At 44.9% G+C, this 20,856-nt stretch overlaps 1 protein-coding gene across 1 annotated transcript; it reads left to right on the top strand.

Moving 5' to 3' along the window:
* The first annotated feature begins 3,527 nt into the window (after positions 1-3,527).
* Positions 3,528-17,033, top strand: LOC148141227 (ferritin, middle subunit-like). Its single transcript, XM_087978048.1, has 6 exons — positions 3,528-3,629; positions 6,652-6,798; positions 7,464-7,589; positions 15,269-15,415; positions 16,082-16,207; positions 16,878-17,033. Exons 1-6 carry the CDS (start codon positions 3,528-3,530, stop codon positions 17,031-17,033), a joined length of 804 nt encoding a protein of 267 aa, XP_087834174.1.
* The last annotated feature ends 3,823 nt before the right edge of the window (positions 17,034-20,856 follow it).

Here is a 20,856-nt window from a genome sequence, read left to right as displayed (position 1 = left end):
ATGATTCTTTTGTCCAAGAACTATACTTTTTTTTTTTGGACTAATGCCTACAGTATTAGGCAAACAGAGGGCAGGGAAGTTTCCATACCTTGTCAAAAGATTAGGTCCAGACATCCATTTCCCGAGACACCCTAAATCTTTGATTCCAAGTTCATTTCCAGATTTGCCAATCAAGTGATCATCTCCACATCAATGCATTCCTTCACTTAAGAAGGACTCCACAATTTGGAATCCAAAACTGCATGATTTGGGTGACCCGATCTGTTCACCTCTTTCTTATAGGCTTTGGGTGAGGTCCATGAGGTTCTGGTTTCTACCCAGAGGGTGGAACGAGCTAATGATATGGTCTCAGTTTGACTGGTTATAGCTCCCAATGGAACTCTAACATGACCAGGATATTCTAAATGCTACTGTTTTCTTTTACCTCTGAGCCCAGCCTGAGGAGCCCATTGGGGTTCAGACCAGCACAGGGGCCTGTGATCTTCACCCCTTGCCTTGTTACAGCCCTGAGCAGTGGGGTATAAAGAGTGGCTCATTTCTCTGTAGTCTGAATCAAACATGCAGCACCTGCTGAGCACCTTGATGAAATACCCATTCTGGCACAACTAGGAGTCCATCCACAGCAGGGGGAGTTCTTCCCAGCAGTAGCAATGTTATCCCACTGTCTCTCCCTCACTTTCATGTACCTCCCTATCTGAAGACTCACTCCTAACACCGCTCCTGCGCTTTCAATAAACCTTAAGCCTGCCCACCCAGAGCTGGGATAATTCACTGCAGACACACATTCCTGGGAGTCAGCTGAAGAAATTCTCCTGACCTGCATTGAATTAATACACATGCTCTCATCGTCACCTACAGCTGAAATGAGCAGGATGACAGTGATCTGGGAATAACACAGCAATGCTTGAGGTTAGATGCTTCCATCTGATTTACTCGCTGCTAAAGTCAGCAGTATGCAGTCCAATCTGATCCTAGCTTCCTCCCAGCTTCCCATGTGCTGAAGGATTCTCCTGATGCAGTTTGATTTGACCCAGTGTTGTTGAAGGAGCAGTGATTTCTCTCCAAGTTGGGGAGTGCTGTCATTCTGAAAGGAAACCTGGAGATGCTGACTCTCCTGTACAGCTGCACCTTCATCTTTGGGGTTTCAGGGATCGTGGGTTAGGGAGGGGGCTCTCCTGGTGATACTTTGAGTGAATTTTGTAGTGAGCATACACTGCAGCCTTCAGGGAGGGTTTAGGTCCTTAACATATTTATTCCACAACGTAAAACCTTTTATTGTAAACAATCAAGTCATGCCGACATACTCTCTACAGTGCAGGCTGAGGCCATTCAGCCCATTGAATCTGCACCAATTATCTGAACAGCATCCTGTTCAGACCCACCCAATCCTCTTAACCCTGCATTTCCCATGGCCGATTCACTGATCCTGCACATCTTTGGACTGTGGGAGGAAACTGGAGAACTCATAGGAAACCCACACAGGCACAAGGAGAGCATGCACACTCTATACACACACACACACTCACCCGAGGCTGGAATCAAACCCAGGTCCCTGGTGCTGTGAGGCAGCAGTGCGAACCACTGAGCCACCACACCATCCTAAAGAAACATGCTGTTGCACACCAGTAGAGTCATAGAGTCATACATCACAGAAGCAGACCCTTTGGCCCAACCTGTCCATGCCGACCAGATTTCCAAAACTGTACCAGTTGCCCTTGCCTGCATTTGGCCCATGTCCCTCTAAAACCTTCCCATTCATGTATCCGTCCAAATGTCTTTTAAATGTTATAATTGTACCCGCCTCCACCATTTCTCTGGCAGCTCGTTCCATGTCCACAGCACCCTCTCTCTGAAAAGGTTGCCCCTCACGTCACTATTTTAATCTTTCCCCTCTCACCTTTAGCCTATGCCCCTCTAGTGTTGCACTCCCACACCCCATCACAGGGTGGTTTTTATTGCTCAATCTTCAGTGTGCCAATCAGAAGGCTGTGTTTTGTGCCCCGCCACAGTTACCCTTCAGGAGGTGGTGATGAGCTGGTTATTACAGCCCACCTGGTGTGGGAGAGACCAGAATGCTGCTGCTGCTGCTGCTGCTGAGGGGGGGCTTCCGGGACTTGGATTCAGAAACAGTGATATTGTTCCAACTCAGGATGGCGAGAGATTTCCCTGGGGCTTCGTCAGTGTTCTTGGGGCTGAATTCAGCCAGAAAATTGGAAAGTATTCCATCACTTTTTATAACTTTGGTCTTGTAGATGGTGGACAGTGTTTGGAAATTCAGGAGTTGAGAAATTCACAACAGAATTCCCCGCCTCTGACTTGCTCTCATCGCCATGAATAATTATCAGGGTTGACTCTGACTATGGTTCCATGTATAATACTCAAACTTGTAACTCAATCTGACAAGTAATGGCTAGACTGTAACCTGGTATTTGAATCAGGTACTGGGTCAAAGTAACTTGCTTCCACCAATCCATCCGTCAAGGCTGTGATCATCCCCTAACATTGAGTGGGGACCTTCAATCCCCAAACTCTCACAGCCCACCACTCCACTGGAGGCTGCTCAGTTCAACACAATCAACTTTATGTTAAGATACTCTCATGTCCATTAAGATGTGAGTATGGACCACATCGAGTTGGGAGGCCAGTTTCTGAGCTGTACGTTCGACAGAATACAATGGAAACAGGATCAGAATCAGAATCAGAATCTCTCCACTTGGAAACACCCTTGAGTTGAGGGCTAGTTCATCTTGAAACAATTAAAAACTGAACATGGAGTTGAAAAGTTGATCATGCAATATGTTTCTAACAGCAATTTAAACATGGAGGCCTGAGGCCTACTACATGGCTGACACACTTAGCACATTTACCGTTTTGGTTTGTAAACTGGGCTTCCTGAGACCTAAGGTCAAAGAGATAACAGCAGATTCAGAAAGGATCCACAAAGTACATCAGTTGCCTGCACTAGATGACCCAAAAGCACTTCATTTCTGTCACTGTCAATCAATAGGCAAATGTTTAATGTCAACAAAATCTAGCCATTTTTCAATGGACTCCCAACACTGTCATTCAGAAGGTAGGAAGACAAATCCCTCAGAGTAACAAACTAACAAAGTTCTGCAAATCTGTTTTCAGCATGTCTTAATACAAAAACTCAAATACGATAATGAAATTTCAGTGTATGTTTTAATCTCATTTTCAGGTAGATATATTTACAGAATTTGCACTTGTGTAAGAGGTCAAAGGTCAATCACCAATTTCATCATCCACCAGTTGTCAATTCTAATTGGCTTCTGGATCCAATTCCCATTCTGCGCTGAATGGACATGGCAGCTGATCGATTGATTCACTAGAGTGATTGGCCATCACTGATGATGTCATTTCCTGCTTAATAAAATGAGGTCTGCTCCTGGAGTATAAATAAAAGTCCAAAGGCTGTGGTGATTTAGGTAGAGTTGGTGGTAATTCTAAGTTTGTGGTTGGTTTGTGACTTGTCTTGGGTTGGTAAGTAGTACAATATTTGTCACAAAATGGCTTCCCAGATTTGTCAAAACTATCACCAGGATTGTGAAGCTGCTGTCAACAAGCAGATTAACCTGGAGCTCACTGCCTCCTATCTCTATCAGTCTTTGGTGAGTGTTGTCTCTATTTATAATTGCTTCTATTATGTGAAGTAAAGTTTTCTGTAGTTCAAATCACCTTGATACTCCTGTAGATTGACTTTTGTAGCTCTTGCCTGTTTCACAATTCAAGACAAATGTGGTGTTAGAGCAACAATGGAGTATGATACTGATATACAATGTATGCAAGGTGAAGTGTTCTTGGTTAGTGTACAATTCCCTGATATGGCTGTCATAGGCAGTAACTGTCACTTCCCTAGGGTTGTCAAAACAGGATATTTTACAGGAATAGCTTGGAAACCATTTAGGTCAACCATATGGTGGTATGCATTGACCAGCTGCCTTTCTACTGCTTTAATGTATTCTGGTATGTTTGGCTTATTTTCTGCTAATGCTAAATAAGCATCATACTTTTTTTGATACTGTAAAAGGGAGTTATGGCAGTGTTTATCAATGATACTAGGCTTCTCTGAGCAGAGGTATTTAATGTCAGCCTGTGACTGGCCTCTGCTTAAGTAGGCTCCAGTTGAGGCCTATTTAGCTCTCAGTATTATCCACTTGTGTGGGTGGTCAGGTAGCCACTTGTTGTCCATCCCTTCACCTGGAGGAAGAGGTGAATTTGCTGAAGTCTTGTACCCACAAGGTGGTTGGAGTGGTCTGAAATTGACTGAAGAAATGGAGACCATCCAATCAGGATGGTATGAGAATTAAAATGGCCCATGCTTTTCTTCCAGTAATGATTTGCCCATGTCCTTCTGAAGTGTTAGAATGTCCTATTGGGAAGGTGTTTAGTGAGTGCTGCAGGGTACCTGGTAGATAATGGACATTGAAGGGAGGTGGAGAATGCAGTACCAATGGAGTGGGCTGTTTTATCCTGGATGGTGTCTGCTTGAATGTTGCAGGTACACTCCACCAAACATGTGGTGAATATTCATCATACTCTGGGCTCTGTGTTTTAAAGGTTCTCTCTCATGAGATGAGAACAAAGTCCCTTGAGCTCTGATGGAGATGGAACAGCTTTCATTGGTGAACCAGTTAGATTTTAATAAGGATGGATCACTCTCTTCCACTCTGACCTGAGTTGTGTCCCTTCATAATCCTCAACCAACTGTTGGGGCCCTGTCTGGATCTGTCAACCACTAAGGTTGCCCAGACTGGAACCTTTCCTCATTAGAAAGGCAGTTGTATAGTGTATAATCCAGGGGTGATGCAGCTGGTCAAACCATTTTGCTTTATAAAAACAACTATCTACCTTCTCTGGCAGAAGCACCAACAAAAGGAAACCAGGAATTTAAGACAATCCAATTACTTGGAACCCAATGGACTCAATTGCAACATAAAGGAGCTGTTCCCATCCCCACAACAGCCCAAAAACACCCCCTTTAGCAAATGGTAAATACAAACTCTGCTTCTTGCTGGCAGGAGAGTTTTCAGAGCATTCATGTAAGAAACATCTGTTGAAGCATGGAACCTAGTTTCAGAGTAACAGCTTCTCTGCTATGAGCAGTTTCTGCCTGTTAAAACAAACCAAGATTGGAGAATAACTGGCCACTCCCCTGTCATTGTTTGAAGAAGCTATTGTCAGACATGACAGCACCTCTGCCTTTATGACCCATCTTGAGGGGGACACAAACCAAAGATGAAACAAGCTGCTTGAAGGGGTAGCATTAACATAACATTCACTTGTGAGCATGATGGTTCAATGTATGAGTCAAATGTGGGTATACATCTAATGGTTTGAACTGCTCAAGTCAAACCAAGCATAGTGCTTTTCAGTTTACCTGCAGATGGTGTCACTAGCTTGATGTAATGGTTAAGCAGCATCCAAGGAACAAGAGAATCGACGTTTCAGGCATAAGCCCTTCAGCCCTTCCTGAAGAAGGGCTTATGCCCGAAACGTCGATTCTCCTGTTCCTTGGATGCTGCCTGACCTGTGCTTTTTCAGCAACAGTTTCAACCCTGATCTCCACCGTCTGCAGTCCTCACTTTGTCCTGATGTAATGCTTAATCTGAGTCGCATGAGGTTTTCCCTGTATTGGACTTTGCCCTGATCAAGTTACACTTTTTCTAATCACTCAGTTGATTGCTTACAATTCAAAGGCTCCTCGCACAGGCTTTCCTCAGCAAACCCCAGGTCCCCTTTCTCTCATTTCATTCCCTTCCGTACTCTGATATGAACACATTCTACTGATCAAACGTATGGTACAGACAATCCCAATGATCTACAAGTTACACAAATCGCTCTCGCTCTCGCTCGACTAAACTAATGCCAACAGTATCTAACATCCAATTTTCTAGTTTAGCCCCAAGGAATAATGTAGTGCCTTGCAGCAGCCTCATGGTTACTTTCTCATTGAATGGCAGGACTGGCTTGAAGGGCTGAATGGCCTACAGTCCCTGTGTTCTGATATCAGTTTTGTATCTCCATGTCCTGGTGACTGGGTATTACCCTCTGGTTAATGGTGACTGGAGTAGACTGCACTTAGTATTCCAGTGGCTTTCCTTGTCATCCAACTGAACCCTCACCTTGTTAAAGGTTACAACTTCAGTTGGTTCCATGCAGAATATTTGAAATCTACCATCCTAGACCTGGTCTGCACAGAAACAGACCCTCTAAGCCACTCTTCCATGCCAGCCAGATATCCTGCATTCATCTAGTCCCATTTGGCACATCACTCTAAATACCTCCTTCCTTTATTGCAGAGTTTCAGTCAATGTCTATCTTCCAATTCTAATGGTGTTAATGAGCAGAAACATGAATTTAGTTTCTCTCCTCTGATGCTGTACCAGACCTGCTGAGCAACTCTCCAGCTGTTTATTCCAAATTAAAACATGGATGTTGCATGTCCTCAGGAGGAAGCTGGGGTGAAGAGCTGCTGGCTCACTGGTCGACAATGGTATATTAAAATCATTTGAGAATGCAGAGGATTAATAACTGCTTGAATAGTCAGTCTGAGGCTAAATTAATCTTACTTCTGACAACTAGAATTGGGGCCAGTGATGTGCTAATGGGATGGAAATGGTTCTCTTTCAGATGTCGTACTTTGACCAGGATGATGTTGCCCTGCACCATTTCTCCCAGTTCTTCAAAGCTCAGTCCCAGGAGAAGCAGGAACATGCAGAGAAGCTGCTGAAATTCCAGAATCAGCGTGGAGGCAGAGTCCTCCTCCAGGATGTGAAGGTGGGAATGTTGGGGAGGAGAATGGCTGCTCTCCTGATGTGGCTTCAATCCATCAGTAACAGGGTTTGCTCATCCTGAAGGGGAAGTGAAGAACTGTTGCTTGTCTTTCCCATATGATCTCTTCCACCTCGCACTCACTGCATAGAAACAGGCCCTTTGGTCTAACATATCTATGCTGACCAAACTACACTAATCCCACCTACCTGCACTTAGTCCTTTGCCCACTATACCCTGGCATTTGAAGTATTTGTCCAGATGTTGCTGCAATGTCACTGGATTAGCTGCCTCCCCCACACTCAGGTGCTGCATTCCATATTTATCAAGTTTCCTGAGATCCCACTAAAACCCTTCCTCCTCCAATCATCCTCTGGACTTGAGGATGGTACTGGCACTGCAGTGTCTCAGTGCCAGGGACCCAGGTCCAATTCCAGCCTCTGGGAACTGCTCAGTTTGCACATGGCACAAAGATGTGCTGGTCAGTTTGGTCATGAGGTTGCCCAGTTTCCAGGGATACACAGGCTACATTTTTCACTAAACAGGGATGGGTTGGGGCAGTGTGGACCCTCTGGAGGGTTGATGTGGACAAATGGGCTAAATGACCTGCTTCATCCCACTGTCAGGATTCTGATTCTGATCCTTAACTGTCCTTTGTTTCCATGTTTCAGAAGCCAGAGAGGGATGAGTGGGGTAACGGGCTGCAGGCAATGCAGGTTGCCCTAGATCTGGAGAAGAATGTGAACCAGAGTTTGCTGGATCTACACCAACTCGCCACTGCCCAGACTGACCCTCATGTAAGCTTCACCACCTCGTTCTCATCACTGCCTGACCCTCAGGGCAGCACCTCACTGGTTGGTCTTTGTGGGTTTGAAATTCAATAATGCAACATTTGGGGCGATGTGATTTGGTGATGCCAGTGTCAAACTGGGGTGTACAAAGTTATAACTAACACCAGGTTATAGTCCAACAGGCTTATTCAAAGCTCGAGCTTCCAAACTAATACTCTTTGACCACCTGAAGAAGCAGCACTCTGAAAGCCAATGCTTCTGAATAAACCTGTTGGACAAAACCTGGTGTTGTGATCTTTAACTTTGTCCAGATGTAACATTGTAACCACCAGTGTGCATCTGGAATGATCAATCTTACAACTCTTAAGCAATAAGGTCAAGGAGGAACTTGGATTGTAATCTGGTGGGAGTGCTGAAGTGACATTAGCCACTGAATCCTCATTCAGGACTGTTGCAGTGGAATGATCACCATCCACCACAATACAACTCTGCTCCACTTAAACAGCAAGATGTGCCAGCTGAAAGGCTAATATATTCACCAGTCCAAAACTGGGGCTTTTGTATTTTTCAGGGTTGTCTAGAGCTAGTACTGCCCAGTCTGTTTTGCAGTGGGAATTCTCCAAACTGTCTTGGATTGTGCTAATGCAATGAGCTGTAATATTCCTGTGTTCCAGCTGTGTGACTTCCTGGAGACTCACTATTTGGATGAGGAGGTTGAGATCATCAAGCGACTTGGGGACTACATCACCAACCTGAAGCGTCTGGGAGCTCCTGAGAATGGGCTGGGAGAGTACCTGTTTGACAGGCTCTCGCTGGAGGACAGCAGTTAGTGGGGTGTGGGGTACTGTCTGCTCTTGTCTGAATGCATTACTGACTTCACCTGGACAATCTGGCTCCTCCCTAGGGAGAAGGAATATGTTGGCAAGAATGTAATGGCTGTCCCACCTGAATGGAAATGAATAAAATGTTCTATTGATCTTGCTTTTTGTCCATCATTTGGACCACTGATCCTTCTCTCAAATTTGTTTGCATCTCTGGTGGGCTTGATGTCCGTAATCATCCTGCAATTTGGCTCATATCATTGGACCAAATGTCTCCTCTTCACTCTTACATCTCAGCCCACACTCCACTGGACAGGGATAACTAGATGGGGTTGTTGTAACTAAAATTCAAGCTCTCATGCCCCACTTGTGATGTTGGTATCTTATACTCAAGATTTTAAGACCTTTTTAATGATTCATTTGTCCAAGAATTATACTGTTTTTGACTAATGCCTACAGTTTTAGGCAAACAGTGGGCAGGGAAGTGTCCATACCTCTAAGACCAAACATCCATTTCCCTAAACACCCTAGATCTTTGATTCCAAGTTCATTTCCAGATTAGCCAATCAAGTGTTCAACTCCACATCAATGCCTTCCTTCACTTTAGAAGGACTCCACAATTTGGAATCAAAAACTGCATGATTTGGGTGACCCGATCTGTTCATCTTTGTTATAGGCTTTGGGTGAGGTCCATGAGGTTCTGGTTCCCACCCAGAGGGTGGAACTAGCTAATGATATGGTCTCAGAGTTCCATTAGGAGCAATAACCAGTCAAACTAACAGGACCCGGATATTCTAAATGCTACTGTTTTCTTTTACCGGAGCCCAGCCCTAAGGAGCACATTGGAGTTCAGACTAGCACGCGGGCCTGTGATCTTCACCCCTTGCCTTGTTACAGCCCTTAGCAGTGGGGTACACAGAGTGGCTCATTCCTCTGTAGTCTGAATCAAACATGGAGCACCTGCTGAGCACCTTGATGAAATACCCATTCTGGCACAACTAGGAGTCCATCCACAGCAGGGGGAGTTCTTCCCAGCAGTAGCAATGTTCTCCCACTCTCTCCCTCACTTTCATGTATCTCCCTATCTGAAGACTCACTCTTAACACTGCTCCAGCACTTTCAATAAACCTCAAGCCTGCCCACCCAGAGCTGGGATAATTCACTGCAGACACACATTCCTGGGAGTCAGCTGAAGAAAGTCTCCTGAGCTGCATTGAATTAATACACATGCTTTCATCATCTACAGCTGAAATGAGCAGGATGACAGTGATCTGGGAATAACACAGCAATGCTTGAGGTTAGATGCTTCCATCTGATTTACTCTTGCTGCTAAAGTCAGCAGTTTGCAGTCCAAGCTGATCCTAGCTTCCTCCCAGCTTCCCATGTGCTGAAGGATTCTCCTGATGCAGTTTGATTTGACCCAGTGATGTTGAAGGAGCAGTGATTTCTCTCCAAGTTGGGGAGTGCTGTCATTCTGAAAGAAAACCTGGAGATGCTGACTCTCCTGTACAGCTGCTCCTTCATCTTTGGGGGTTACAGGGATCGTGGGTTAGGGAGGGGGCTCTCCTGGTGACTGTTTGAGTGAATTTTGTAGTGAGCATACACTGCAGCCTTCAGGGAGGGTTTAGGTCCTTAACATATTTATTCCCCAACGTAAAACCTTTTATTGTAAACAATCAAGTCAGGCTGACATACTCTCTACAGTGCAGGCTGAGGCCATTCAGCCCATTGAATCTGCACCAATTATCTGAACAGCATCCTGTTCAGACCCACCCAATCCCCTTAACCCTGCATTTCCCATGGCCGATTCTGCACATCTTTGGACTGTGGGAGGAAACTGGAGCACTCCTAGGAAACCCACACAGGCACAAGGAGAGCATGCACACTAGTTGCACTCCCACACCCCATCACAGGGTGGTTTTTATTGATCAATCTTCAGTGTGCCAATCAGAAGGCTGCGTTTTGTGCCCAGCCACAGTTACCCTTCAGGAGGTGGTGATGATCTGGTTATTACAGCCCACCTGGTGTGGGAGAGACCAGAATGCTGCTGCTGCTGCTGCTGCTGAGGGGGGGCTTCCGGGACTTGGATTCAGAAACAGTGATATTGTTCCAACTCAGGATGGGCGAGAGATTTCCCTGGAGCTTCATCAGTGTTGTTGGGACTGTATTTAGCCAGAAAATTGGAAAATATTCCACAACTTTTACTTGTAGATGGTGGACCGTGTTTGGAAAGTCAGGAATTGACAAATTCACAACAGAATGCCCAGCCTCTGACCTGCTCTCATCGCCATGAATATTTATCAGGGTTGACCTCGGACCATGGTTCCATGTACAATATTCAAAGTTGTAACTCAATCTGACAAGTAATGGCTAGACTGTAACCTGGTATTTCAATCAGATACTGGGTCAAAGTAACTTGCTTCCACCAATCCATCCGTCAAGGCTGTGATGATACCCTAACATTGAGTGTGGACCTTCAATCCCCAAACTCTCACAGCCCACCACTCCACTGGAGGCTGCTCAGTTCAACACAATCAACTTTAGGTTGAGACACCCTCATGTCCATATCGCTGTGGGTATGGAACATGTTGAGCTGGGAGGCCAGTTTCTGAGCTGCACATTTTACAGAATGCAATGTAAACAGAACCAGAATCTTCCTTTGGAAACATCCTTGAGTTGAGGGACTGGTCCTTCTTGAAACAATTAATAACTAAACATGGAGACAGAAAAGTTGATCATGCAGTATGTTTCTAACAGCAATTTAGGAATGGAAGCCTGAGGCCTACTACATGGCTGACGCACTCAGCGCATTTACCGTTTTGGTTTGTAAACTGGGTTTCCTGAGACCTAAGGTCAAAAAGATCACAGCAGATTCAGAAAGGATCCACAAAGTACATCAGTTGCCTGCACTAGATGACCCAAAAGCACTTCATTTCTGTTACAGTCAATCAATAGGCAAATGTTGAATGTCAACAAAATCTAGCCATTTTTCAATGGACTCCTAACACTGTCACTCAAAAGGTAGGAAGACAAATCCCTCAGAGTAACAAACTAACAAAATTCTGCAAATCTGTTTTCAGCATGTCTTAAAACACAACCTCAGGAACAATAGTGAAGTTTTGGAGTATGTTTTAATCTCATTTTCAGGTAGAAATATTTACAGAATTTGCACTTGTGTAAGAGGTCAAAGGTCAATCACCAATTTCATCATCCACCGGTTGTCAATTCTAATTGGCTGCTGGATCCAATTCCCATTCTGTGCTGAATGGACATGGCAGCTGATCGATTGATTCACAAGAGTGATTGGCCATCACTGATGAAGTTGTCATTTCCTGCTTTATAAAATGAGGTCTGCTCCTGGAGTATAAATAAAAGTCCAAATGCTGTGGTGATTTAGGTAGAGTTGGTGGTAATTCTAAGTTTGTGGTTGGACTGTGACTTAGTTTGGGTCGGCAAGTAGTGCAATATTTGTCACAAAATGGCTTCCCAGATTTGTCAAAACTATCACCAGGATTGTGAAGCTGCTGTCAACAAGCAGATTAACCTGGAGCTCACTGCCTCCTATCTCTATCAGTCTTTGGTGAGTGTTGTATCTATTTATAATTGCTTCTATTATGTGAAGTAAACTCTTTATTTCTAATTAAATTGATGCTCTTATAGACTGGCTCTTGTCGCTCTTGCCTATTTCACAATTCAAGATAAATTTGGTGCGACAGCAACAATGGGGTATGATACTGATGTGCAATAATGTATGTTCCTATTTATGTTCAGTGATGTTTCTGGGGTGCAGTGTCCTTGGTTAATATACAAATCCCTGATATGGCTGTCACAGGCAGCAACTGTCCCTTCCCTATGGTTGTCAAAACAGGATATTTTACAGGAATAGCTTAACCATTTTGTGGGTGGCATGATAGCACTGTGATTAGCACTGCTGCCTCAAGGTACCAGAGACCTGGGTTCAATTCCCACCTCTGACAACTGTCTCTGTGGAGTTTGCATGTTCTCCCCACTTCTGGGTGCTCTGGATTCTCCCACAGTCCAAAGACCTGCAGGTTAGGTGAATTGGCTGTGCTAAATTAATCCTCTTAGGTGAAGAGGTAAAATGGGTCTGGGTGGGTTGCTCTTCAGAGGGTCAGTGCGGGCTTGGGCTGAAGGGCCTGTTTCCACACTAAGTAAACTAATTTAGGTCCACCATATGGAGGTATCCATTGACTAGTTGCTGTTTTGCTGCTTTAATGCATTCTGGTATGCTTGCATTTTCTGCTAATACCAAATAAGCATTTTACTAGTTTTGATACTGTGAAAGGGAGTTATGGCAGTGTTTATCAATGATACTTGGCTTATCTGAGCAGAGGTATTTAATGTCAGCCTGTGACTGGCCTCTGCTTAAGTAGGCTCCAGTTGAGGCCTATTTACACTTGTGTGGGTGGTCAGGTAGCCACCGGTTGTTCATCCTCCAGGTGAAGGGAAGAGTTGACTTGAAGTGTTGGTGTACCCACAAGGTGGCTGGTGTAGTCTGAAACTTGACCCAATGATTGAAGAAATGGAGACCATCAAATCAGGATGGTATGAGCATTAAAATGGTCCACTTTTTTCCAGTAATGATTTGCCCATGCCCTTCTGAAGTGTTAGAATGTCCTATTTGGAAGGTGTTTAGTGAGTGCTGCAGGGTACCTGGTAGATCATGGACATTGAAGGGAGGTGGAGAATGCAGTACCTATGGAGTGGGCTGTTTTATCCTGGATGGTGTCTGCTTGAATATTGTAGGTACAAACATGTGGTGAATATTCATCACACTCTGGGCTCTGTTTTAAAGGTGTTCTCTCATGAGATGAGGATGAAATCCCTAGAGCTCTGTTTGATGGAGGTGGGAACAGCTTTCATTGGTGAACCAGTTAGGTTTTTAATAAGGATGGATCACTCACTTTCACTCTGACCGGAGTCGTGCCCCTTCATAATCCTCAACCAACTGTTGGGGCTCTGTCTGGATCTTTCAAAAACACTAGGGTTGCCCAGACTGGAACCTTTCCTCATTAGAAAGGCAGTTGTATAGTGTATAATCCAGGGGTGATGCAGCTGGTCAAACCATTCTGCTTTATAAAAACAACTATCGACATTCTCTGGTAGAAGCACCAACAAAAGGAAATGGGAATTTAAGACAATCCAACTACTTGGAACCCAATGGACTCAATTGCAACATAACAAAGGAGCTGTTCCCATCCCCACAACAGCCCAAAAACACCCCGTTTCGCAAATGGTAAATAGAAACTCTGCTTCTTGCTGACAGAGTTTTCAGAGCATTCATGTAAGAAACATCTGTTGAAGCATGGAACCTAGTTTCAGAGTAACTGCTTCTCTGCTACTAGCAGTTTCTGCCTGTTAAAACAAACCAAGATTGGAGAATAACTGGCCACTCCCCTGTCATTGTTTGAAGAAGCTATTGCCAGACATAGCAGCACCTCTGCCTTTATGACCCATCTTGAGGGGAGCACAAACCAAGGACAAAACGAGCTGCTTAGAGGAGTAGCATTAACATAACATTCACTTGTGAGCATGATGGTTCAATGTATGAGTCAAATGTGGGTGTAAATCTAATGGTTTGAACTGCTCAAATCAAACAAAGCATAGTGCTATGCAGTTTACCTGCAGATGGTGTTACTAGCTTGATGTAATGGTTAGGCAGCATCCAAGGAACAGGAGAATCAATGTTTCAGGCATAAGCCCTTCTTCAGGGCTCCTGTTCCTTGGATGCTGCCTGACCTGCTGCGCTTTTCCAGCAACAGTCAGCTCTGATCTGCAGTCCTCACTTTCTCCTGATGTAATGGTTAATCAGGGTTGCATGAGGTTTTCCCTGTATTGGACTCTTCCTTGATCAAGTTACACTTTTCTAATCACTCAGTTGCTTGCTTACAATTCAAAGGCTCCTCGCACAGGCTTTCCTCAGCAAACCCCAGGTCCCATCTCTCTCATTCCATTCCACTCATTCCCTTCTGTACTCTGATATGAACACATTTTCTGTACCACACATTTGATCAGTACAATCCCAATGATCTACAAGTTACACAAAACTCTCTCCTGACTAAACTAATGCCAGCAGTGTCCAACATCCACTTTTCTAGTTTAGCCCCAAAGGAATAATGTAGTGCCTTGCAGCAGCCTCATGGTTACTTTCTCATTGAATGGCAGGACTGGCTTGAAGGGCTGAATGGCCTACAGTCCGTGTTCTGATATCAGTTTTGTATCTCCATGTCCTGGTGACTGGGTATTACCCTCTGGTTAATGGTGACTGGAGTAGACTGCACTTAGTACTCCAGTGGCTTTCCTTGTCACCCAACTGAACCCTCACCTTGTTAAAGGTTACAACTTCAGTTGGTTCCATGCAGAATATTTGAAATCTACCATCTTAGACCTGGTCTGCACAGAAACAGACCCTCGAAGCCACTCTTCCATGCCAGCCAAATATCCCACATTAATCTTGTCCCATTTGGCACATCACTCTAAATACCTCCTTCCTTTATTGCAGAGTTTCAGTCCATGTCTAATATCTCCCAATTCTAATGGTGTTAATGAGCAGAAACATGAATTTAGTTTCTCTCCTCTGATGCTGTACCAGACCTGCTGAGCAACTCTCCAGCTGTTTAATCCAAATTAAAACATGGATGTTGTGTGTCCTCAGGAGGAAGCTGGGGTTAAGAGCTGCTGGCTCACTGGACAACACTAGTATATTAAAATCACTTGAGAATGCAAAGGATTAATAACTGCTTGAATAGTCAGTCTGATTGAGGGCTAAATTTAGTCTCTACTTCTGACAGCTAGAACTGGGGCCAGTGATGTGCTAATGGGATGGAAATGGTTCTCTTTCAGATGTCGTACTTTGACCGGGATGATGTTGCCCTGCACCATTTCTCCCAGTTCTTCAAAGCTCAGTCCCAGGAGAAGCAGGAACATGCAGAGAAGCTGCTGAAATTCCAGAATCAGCGTGGAGGCAGAGTCCTCCTCCAGGATGTGAAGGTGGGAATGTTGGAGGGGAATGACTGCTCTCGTGATGTGGCTTCAATCCATCAGTAACAGGGTTTGCTCATCCTGAAGGGGGAAGTGAAGGGCTGTTGCTTGTCCTTCCCATATGATCTCTTCCATCTCGCACTCACTGCATAGAAACAGGCCCTTTGGTCTACCATATCTATGCTGACCAAACTACACTAATCCCACCTACTTGCACTTAGTCCTTCACCCACTATACCCTGGCATTTGAAGTATTTGTCCAGATGTTGCTGCAGTGCCAATGGACTAGCTGCCTCCCCCACACTCAGGTGCTGCATTCCATATTTATCAAGTTTCCTGAGATCCCACTAACACCCTTTCTCTTCAAATCATCCTCTGGACTTTGAGGATGGTACTGGCACTACATGTCTCAGTGCCAGTGACCCAGGTCCAATTCCAGCCTCTGGGAACTGCTCAGTTTGCACATGGCACAAAGATGTCCTGGTCAGTTTGGTCACGCTAGGTTGCCCAGTTTCCAGGGATACACAGGCTACATTTTTCACTAAACAGGGATGGGTTGGGGCAGTGTGGACCCTCTGGAGGGTTGATGTGGACAAATGGGCTAAATGACCTGCTTCATCCCACTGTCAGGATTCTGATTCTGATCCTTAACTGTCCTTTGTTTCCATGTTTCAGAAGCCAGAGAGGGATGAGTGGGGTAATGGTCTGCAGGCAATGCAGGTTGCCCTGGATCTGGAGAAGAATGTGAACCAGAGTTTGCTGGATCTACACCAACTCGCCACTGCCCAGACTGACCCTCATGTAAGCTTTACCACCTCATTCTCATCACTGCCTGACCCTCAGGGCAACACCTCACTGGTTGGTCTTTGTGGGTTTGAAATTCAATAATGCAACATTTGGGGAGATGTGATTTGGAGATGCCAGTGTCAAACTGGGGTGTACAAAGTTAAAACTAACACCAGGTTATAGTCCAACAGGCTTATTCAAAGCTCGAGCTTCCAAACTAATACTCTTTGACCACCTGAAGAAGCAGCACTCTGAAAGCCAGTGCTTCTGAATAAACCTGTTGGACAAAACCTGGTGTTGTGATTTTTAACTTTGTCCAGATGTAAGATTGATCATTCCAGATCCACACTGGTGGTTACAATGTTACAACTCTTCAGCAAGAAGGTCAAGGCGGAACTTGGATTGTAATCTGGTGGGATTGCTGAAGTGATATTGGCCACTGAATCCTCATTCAGGACTGTTGCATTGGAATGATCACCAGCCACCACAATACAACTCAGCTCCACTTAAATGGCAAGATGTGCCAGCTGAGAGGCTAATGTATTCACCAGTCCAAAATCTCTAGATTGCTGGATTTTTCAGGGTTGTCCAGAGCTAGTAGTACCCAGTCTGTTTTGCAGTGGGAATTCTCCAAACTGTCTTGGATTGTGCTAATGTAATGAGTTGTAATATTCCTGTGTTCCAGCTGTGTGACTTCCTGGAGACCCACTATTTGGATGAGGAGGTTGAGATCATCAAGCGACTTGGGGACTACATCACCAACCTGAAGCGTCTGGGAGCTCCTGAGAATGGGCTGGGAGAGTACCTGTTTGACAGGCTCTCGCTGGAGGACAGCAGTTAGTAGGGCGTGGGGTACTGTCTGCTCTTGTCTGAATGCATTACTGACTTCACTTGGACAATCTGGCTTTCTTCCCCCACACCACCTGAATGGAAATGAATAAAATGTTCTAATGATCTTGCTTTTTGTCCATCATTTGCACCACTGATCCTTCTCTCTCATTTGTTTGCTATCTCTGGGGGGGCTTGATGTCAGTAATCATCCTGCAATTTGGCTCACATCACTGGACTAAAACATGGGGTTGTTGTAACTAAAATTCAAGCTAAAATGCCCCACGTGAGGTTGGGTGTTATACTTTCTGGAGTATAAAACATTTTTAACGATTCTTTTCTCCAAGAACTATACTTTTTTCTTTGGACTAATGCCTACAGTATTAGGCAAACAGAGGGCAGGGATGTTTCCATACCTTGTCAAAAGATCAGCTCCAAACATCCATTTCCCTAAACCTTTGATTCCAAGTTCATTTCCAGATTTGCCCATCAAGTGTTCATCTCCACATCAATGCCTTCCTTCACATTAGAAGGACTCCACAATTTGGAATCAAAAACTGCATGATGGGGGTGACCAGATCTGTTCACCTCTTTCTTATAGGCTTTGGGTGAAGTCCATGAGGTTCTGGTTTCTACCCAGATGGTGGAACTAGCTAATGATCTCAATTTGTCTGGTTATAGCTCCCAATGGAATTCTAACATGACCAGGATATTCTAAATGCTACTGTTTTCTTTTACCTCTGAGCCCAGCCTGAGGAGCACATTGGGGTTCAGACCAGCACAGGGGACTGTGCTCTTCACCCCTTGCGTTGTTACAGCCCTTAGCAGTGGGGTACACAGAGTGACTCATTTCTCTATAGTCTGAATCAAACATGCAGCACCTGCTGAGCACCTTGATGAAATACCCATTCAAGCACAACTAGGAGTCAGTCCACAGCAGGGGGAGTTCTTCCCAGCAGTAGCAATGTTCTCCCACTGTCTCTCCCTCACTTTTGTGTACCTCCCTATCTGAAGACTCGCTCCTAACACCGCTCCATCACTTTCAATATACCTCAAGCCGGCCTTCCCAGAGCTGGGATAATTGACTGCAGACGCACGTTCCTGGGTGTCAGCTGAAGAAATTCTCCTGAGCTGCATTGAATTAATACACATGCTCTCATCGACACCTACAGCTGAAATGAGCAGGATGACAGTGATCTGGGAATAACACAGCAATGCTTGAGGTTAGATGCTCCCATCTGATTTACTCTTGCTGCTAAAGTCAGCAGTTTGCAGTCCCAGCTGATCCTAGCTTCCTCCCAGCTTCCCATGTGCTGAAGGATTCTCCTGATGCAGTTTGATTTGACCCAGTGATGTTGACGGAGCAGTGATTTCTCTCCAAGTTGGGGAGTGCTGTCATTCTGAAAGAAAACCTGGAGATGCTGACTCTCCTGTACAGCTGCACCTTCATCTTTGGGGTTACAGGGATCGTGGGTGGGGGAGGGGGCTCTCCTGGTGATTGTTTGAGTGAAGTTTGTAGTGAGCATACACTGCAGCCTTCAGGGAGGGTTTAGGTCCTTAACATATTTATTCCCCAACGTAAAACCTTTTATTGTAAACAATCAAGTCAGGCCGACATACTCTCTACAGTGCAGGCTGAGGCCATTGAGTCTACACCCATTATCTGAACAGCATCCTGTTCAGACCCACCCAATCCTCTTAACCCTGCATTTCCCATGGCCGATTCACCGATCCTGCACATCTTTGGACTGTGGGAGGAAACTGGAGCACTCCTAGGAAACCCACACAGGCACAAGGAGAGCACGCACACTCTATATACACACACACACACACACACACACACACACACACCCAAGGCTGGAATCAAACCCAGGTCCCTGGCACTGTGAGGCAGCAGTGCGAACCACTGAGCCACCACACCATCCTAAAGAAACATGTTGTTGCACACCAGTAGAGTCATAGAGTCATACATCACAGAAGCAGATCCTTTGGCCCAACCTGTCCATGCCGACCAGATTTCCAAAACTGTACCAGTTGCCCTTGCCTGCATTTGGCCCATGTCCCTCTAAAACCTTCCCATTCATGTATCCGTCCAAATGTCTTTTAAATGTTATAATTGTACCCGCCTCCACCATTTCTCTGGCAGCTCGTTCCATGTCCACAGCACCCTCTCTCTGAAAAGGTTGCCCCTCACGTCACTATTTTAATCTTTCCCCTCTCACCTTTAGCCTATGCCCCTCTAGTGTTGCACTCCCACACCCCATCACAGGGTGGTTTTTATTGCTCTATCGTCAGTGTGCCAATCAGAAGGCTACATTTCGTGCCCAGCCACAGTTACCCTTCAGGAGGTGGTGATGAGCTGGTTATTACAGCCCACCTGGTGTGGGAGAGACCAGAATGCTGCTGCTGCTGCTACTGAGGGGGGCTTCCGGGACTTGGATTCAGAAACAGTGATATTGTTCCAACTCAGGATGGCGAGAGATTACCCTGGGGCTTCGTCAGTGTTCTTGGGGCTGCATTCAGCCAGAAAATTGGAAAGTATTCCACCACTTTTCATAACTTTGGTCTTGTAGTTGGTGGAGAGTCTTTGGCAGTTCAGGAGTTGAGAAATTCACAACAGAATTCCCCGCCTCTGACCTGCTCTCATCTCCATGAATATTTATCAGGGTTGACTCTGACCATGGTTCCATGTATAATGTTCAAACTTGTAACTCAATCTGACAAGTAATGGCTAGACTGTAACCTGGTATTTGAATCAGATACTGGGTCAAAGTAACTTGCTTCCAGCAATCCATCCCTCAAGGCTGTGATCATTCCCTAACATTGAGTGGGGACCTTCAATCCCCAAACTCTCACAGCACAACCAGTCCACTGGAGGCTGCTCAGTTCAACACATTCAGCTTTATGTTGCAATTCTCTCATGTCCATTAAGATGTGAGTATGGACCACATCGAGTTGGGAGGCCAGTTTCTGAGCTGTACGTTCGACAGCATACAATGTAAACGGGATCAGGATCAGAATCTCTCCACTTGGAAACAACCTTGAGTTGAGGGCTAGTTCACCTTGAAACAATTAAAAACTGAACATGGAGTTGAAAAGTTGATCATGCAATATGTTTCTAACAGCAATTTAAACATGGAGGCCTGAGGCCTACTACATGGCTGACGCACTCAGCACATTTACCGTTTTGGTTTGTAAACTGGGCTTCCTGAGACCTAAGGTCACAGAGATCACAGCAGATTCAGAAAGGATCCACAAAGTACATCAGTTGCCTGCACTAGATGACCCAAAAGCACTTCATTTCTGTCACTGTCAATCAATAGGCAAATGTTTAATGTCAACAAAATCTAACCATTTTTCAATGGACTCCCAACACTGTCATTCAGAAGGTAGGAAGACAAATCCCTCAGAGTAACAAACTAACAAAGTTCTGCAAATCTGTTTTCAGCATGTCTTAATACACAAGCTCAAATACAATAGTGAAATTTCAGAGTATGTTTTAATCTCATTTTCAGGTAGATATACTCAGAGAATTTGCACTTGTGTAAGAGGTCAATCACTAATTTCATCATCGACCAGTTGTCAATTCTAATTGGCTTCTGGATCCAATTCCCATTCTGCGCTGAATGGACATGGCAGCTGATCGATTGATTCACAAGAGTGATTGGCCATCACTGGCGATGTCATTTCCTGCTTAATAAAATGAGGTCTGCTCCTGGAATATAAATAAAAGTCCAAAGGCTGTGGTGATTTAGGTAGAGTTGGTGGTAATTTTAAGTTTGTGGTTGGTCTGTGACTTGTCTTGGGTAGGCAAGTACTGCAATATTTGTCACAAA

The sequence above is a fragment of the Chiloscyllium plagiosum genome, unplaced genomic scaffold (assembly GCF_037043375.1).
Source record: "Chiloscyllium plagiosum isolate Xiang-an unplaced genomic scaffold, Cpla_swu_hap1 HiC_scaffold_33, whole genome shotgun sequence".
In the NCBI taxonomy this organism is placed as follows: Eukaryota; Metazoa; Chordata; class Chondrichthyes; order Orectolobiformes; family Hemiscylliidae; genus Chiloscyllium; species Chiloscyllium plagiosum.
The sequence above is the reverse complement of the archived record's forward strand: the minus strand, read 5'-3'. Positions and strand labels throughout refer to the sequence as shown.

Bases quoted from the DNA above. Each gene is read 5' to 3' on its own strand.
- LOC148141227 (XM_087978048.1), top strand. From the start codon at position 3,528: ATGGCTTCCCAGATTTGTCAAAACTATCACCAGGATTGTGAAGCTGCT. The intron at 3,630-6,651 runs GTGAGTGTTGTC...GTTCTCTTTCAG, and splicing joins CCTATCTCTATCAGTCTTTG to ATGTCGTACTTTGACCAGGA. The intron at 15,416-16,081 runs GTGGGAATGTTG...TCCATGTTTCAG, and splicing joins TCCTCCTCCAGGATGTGAAG to AAGCCAGAGAGGGATGAGTG.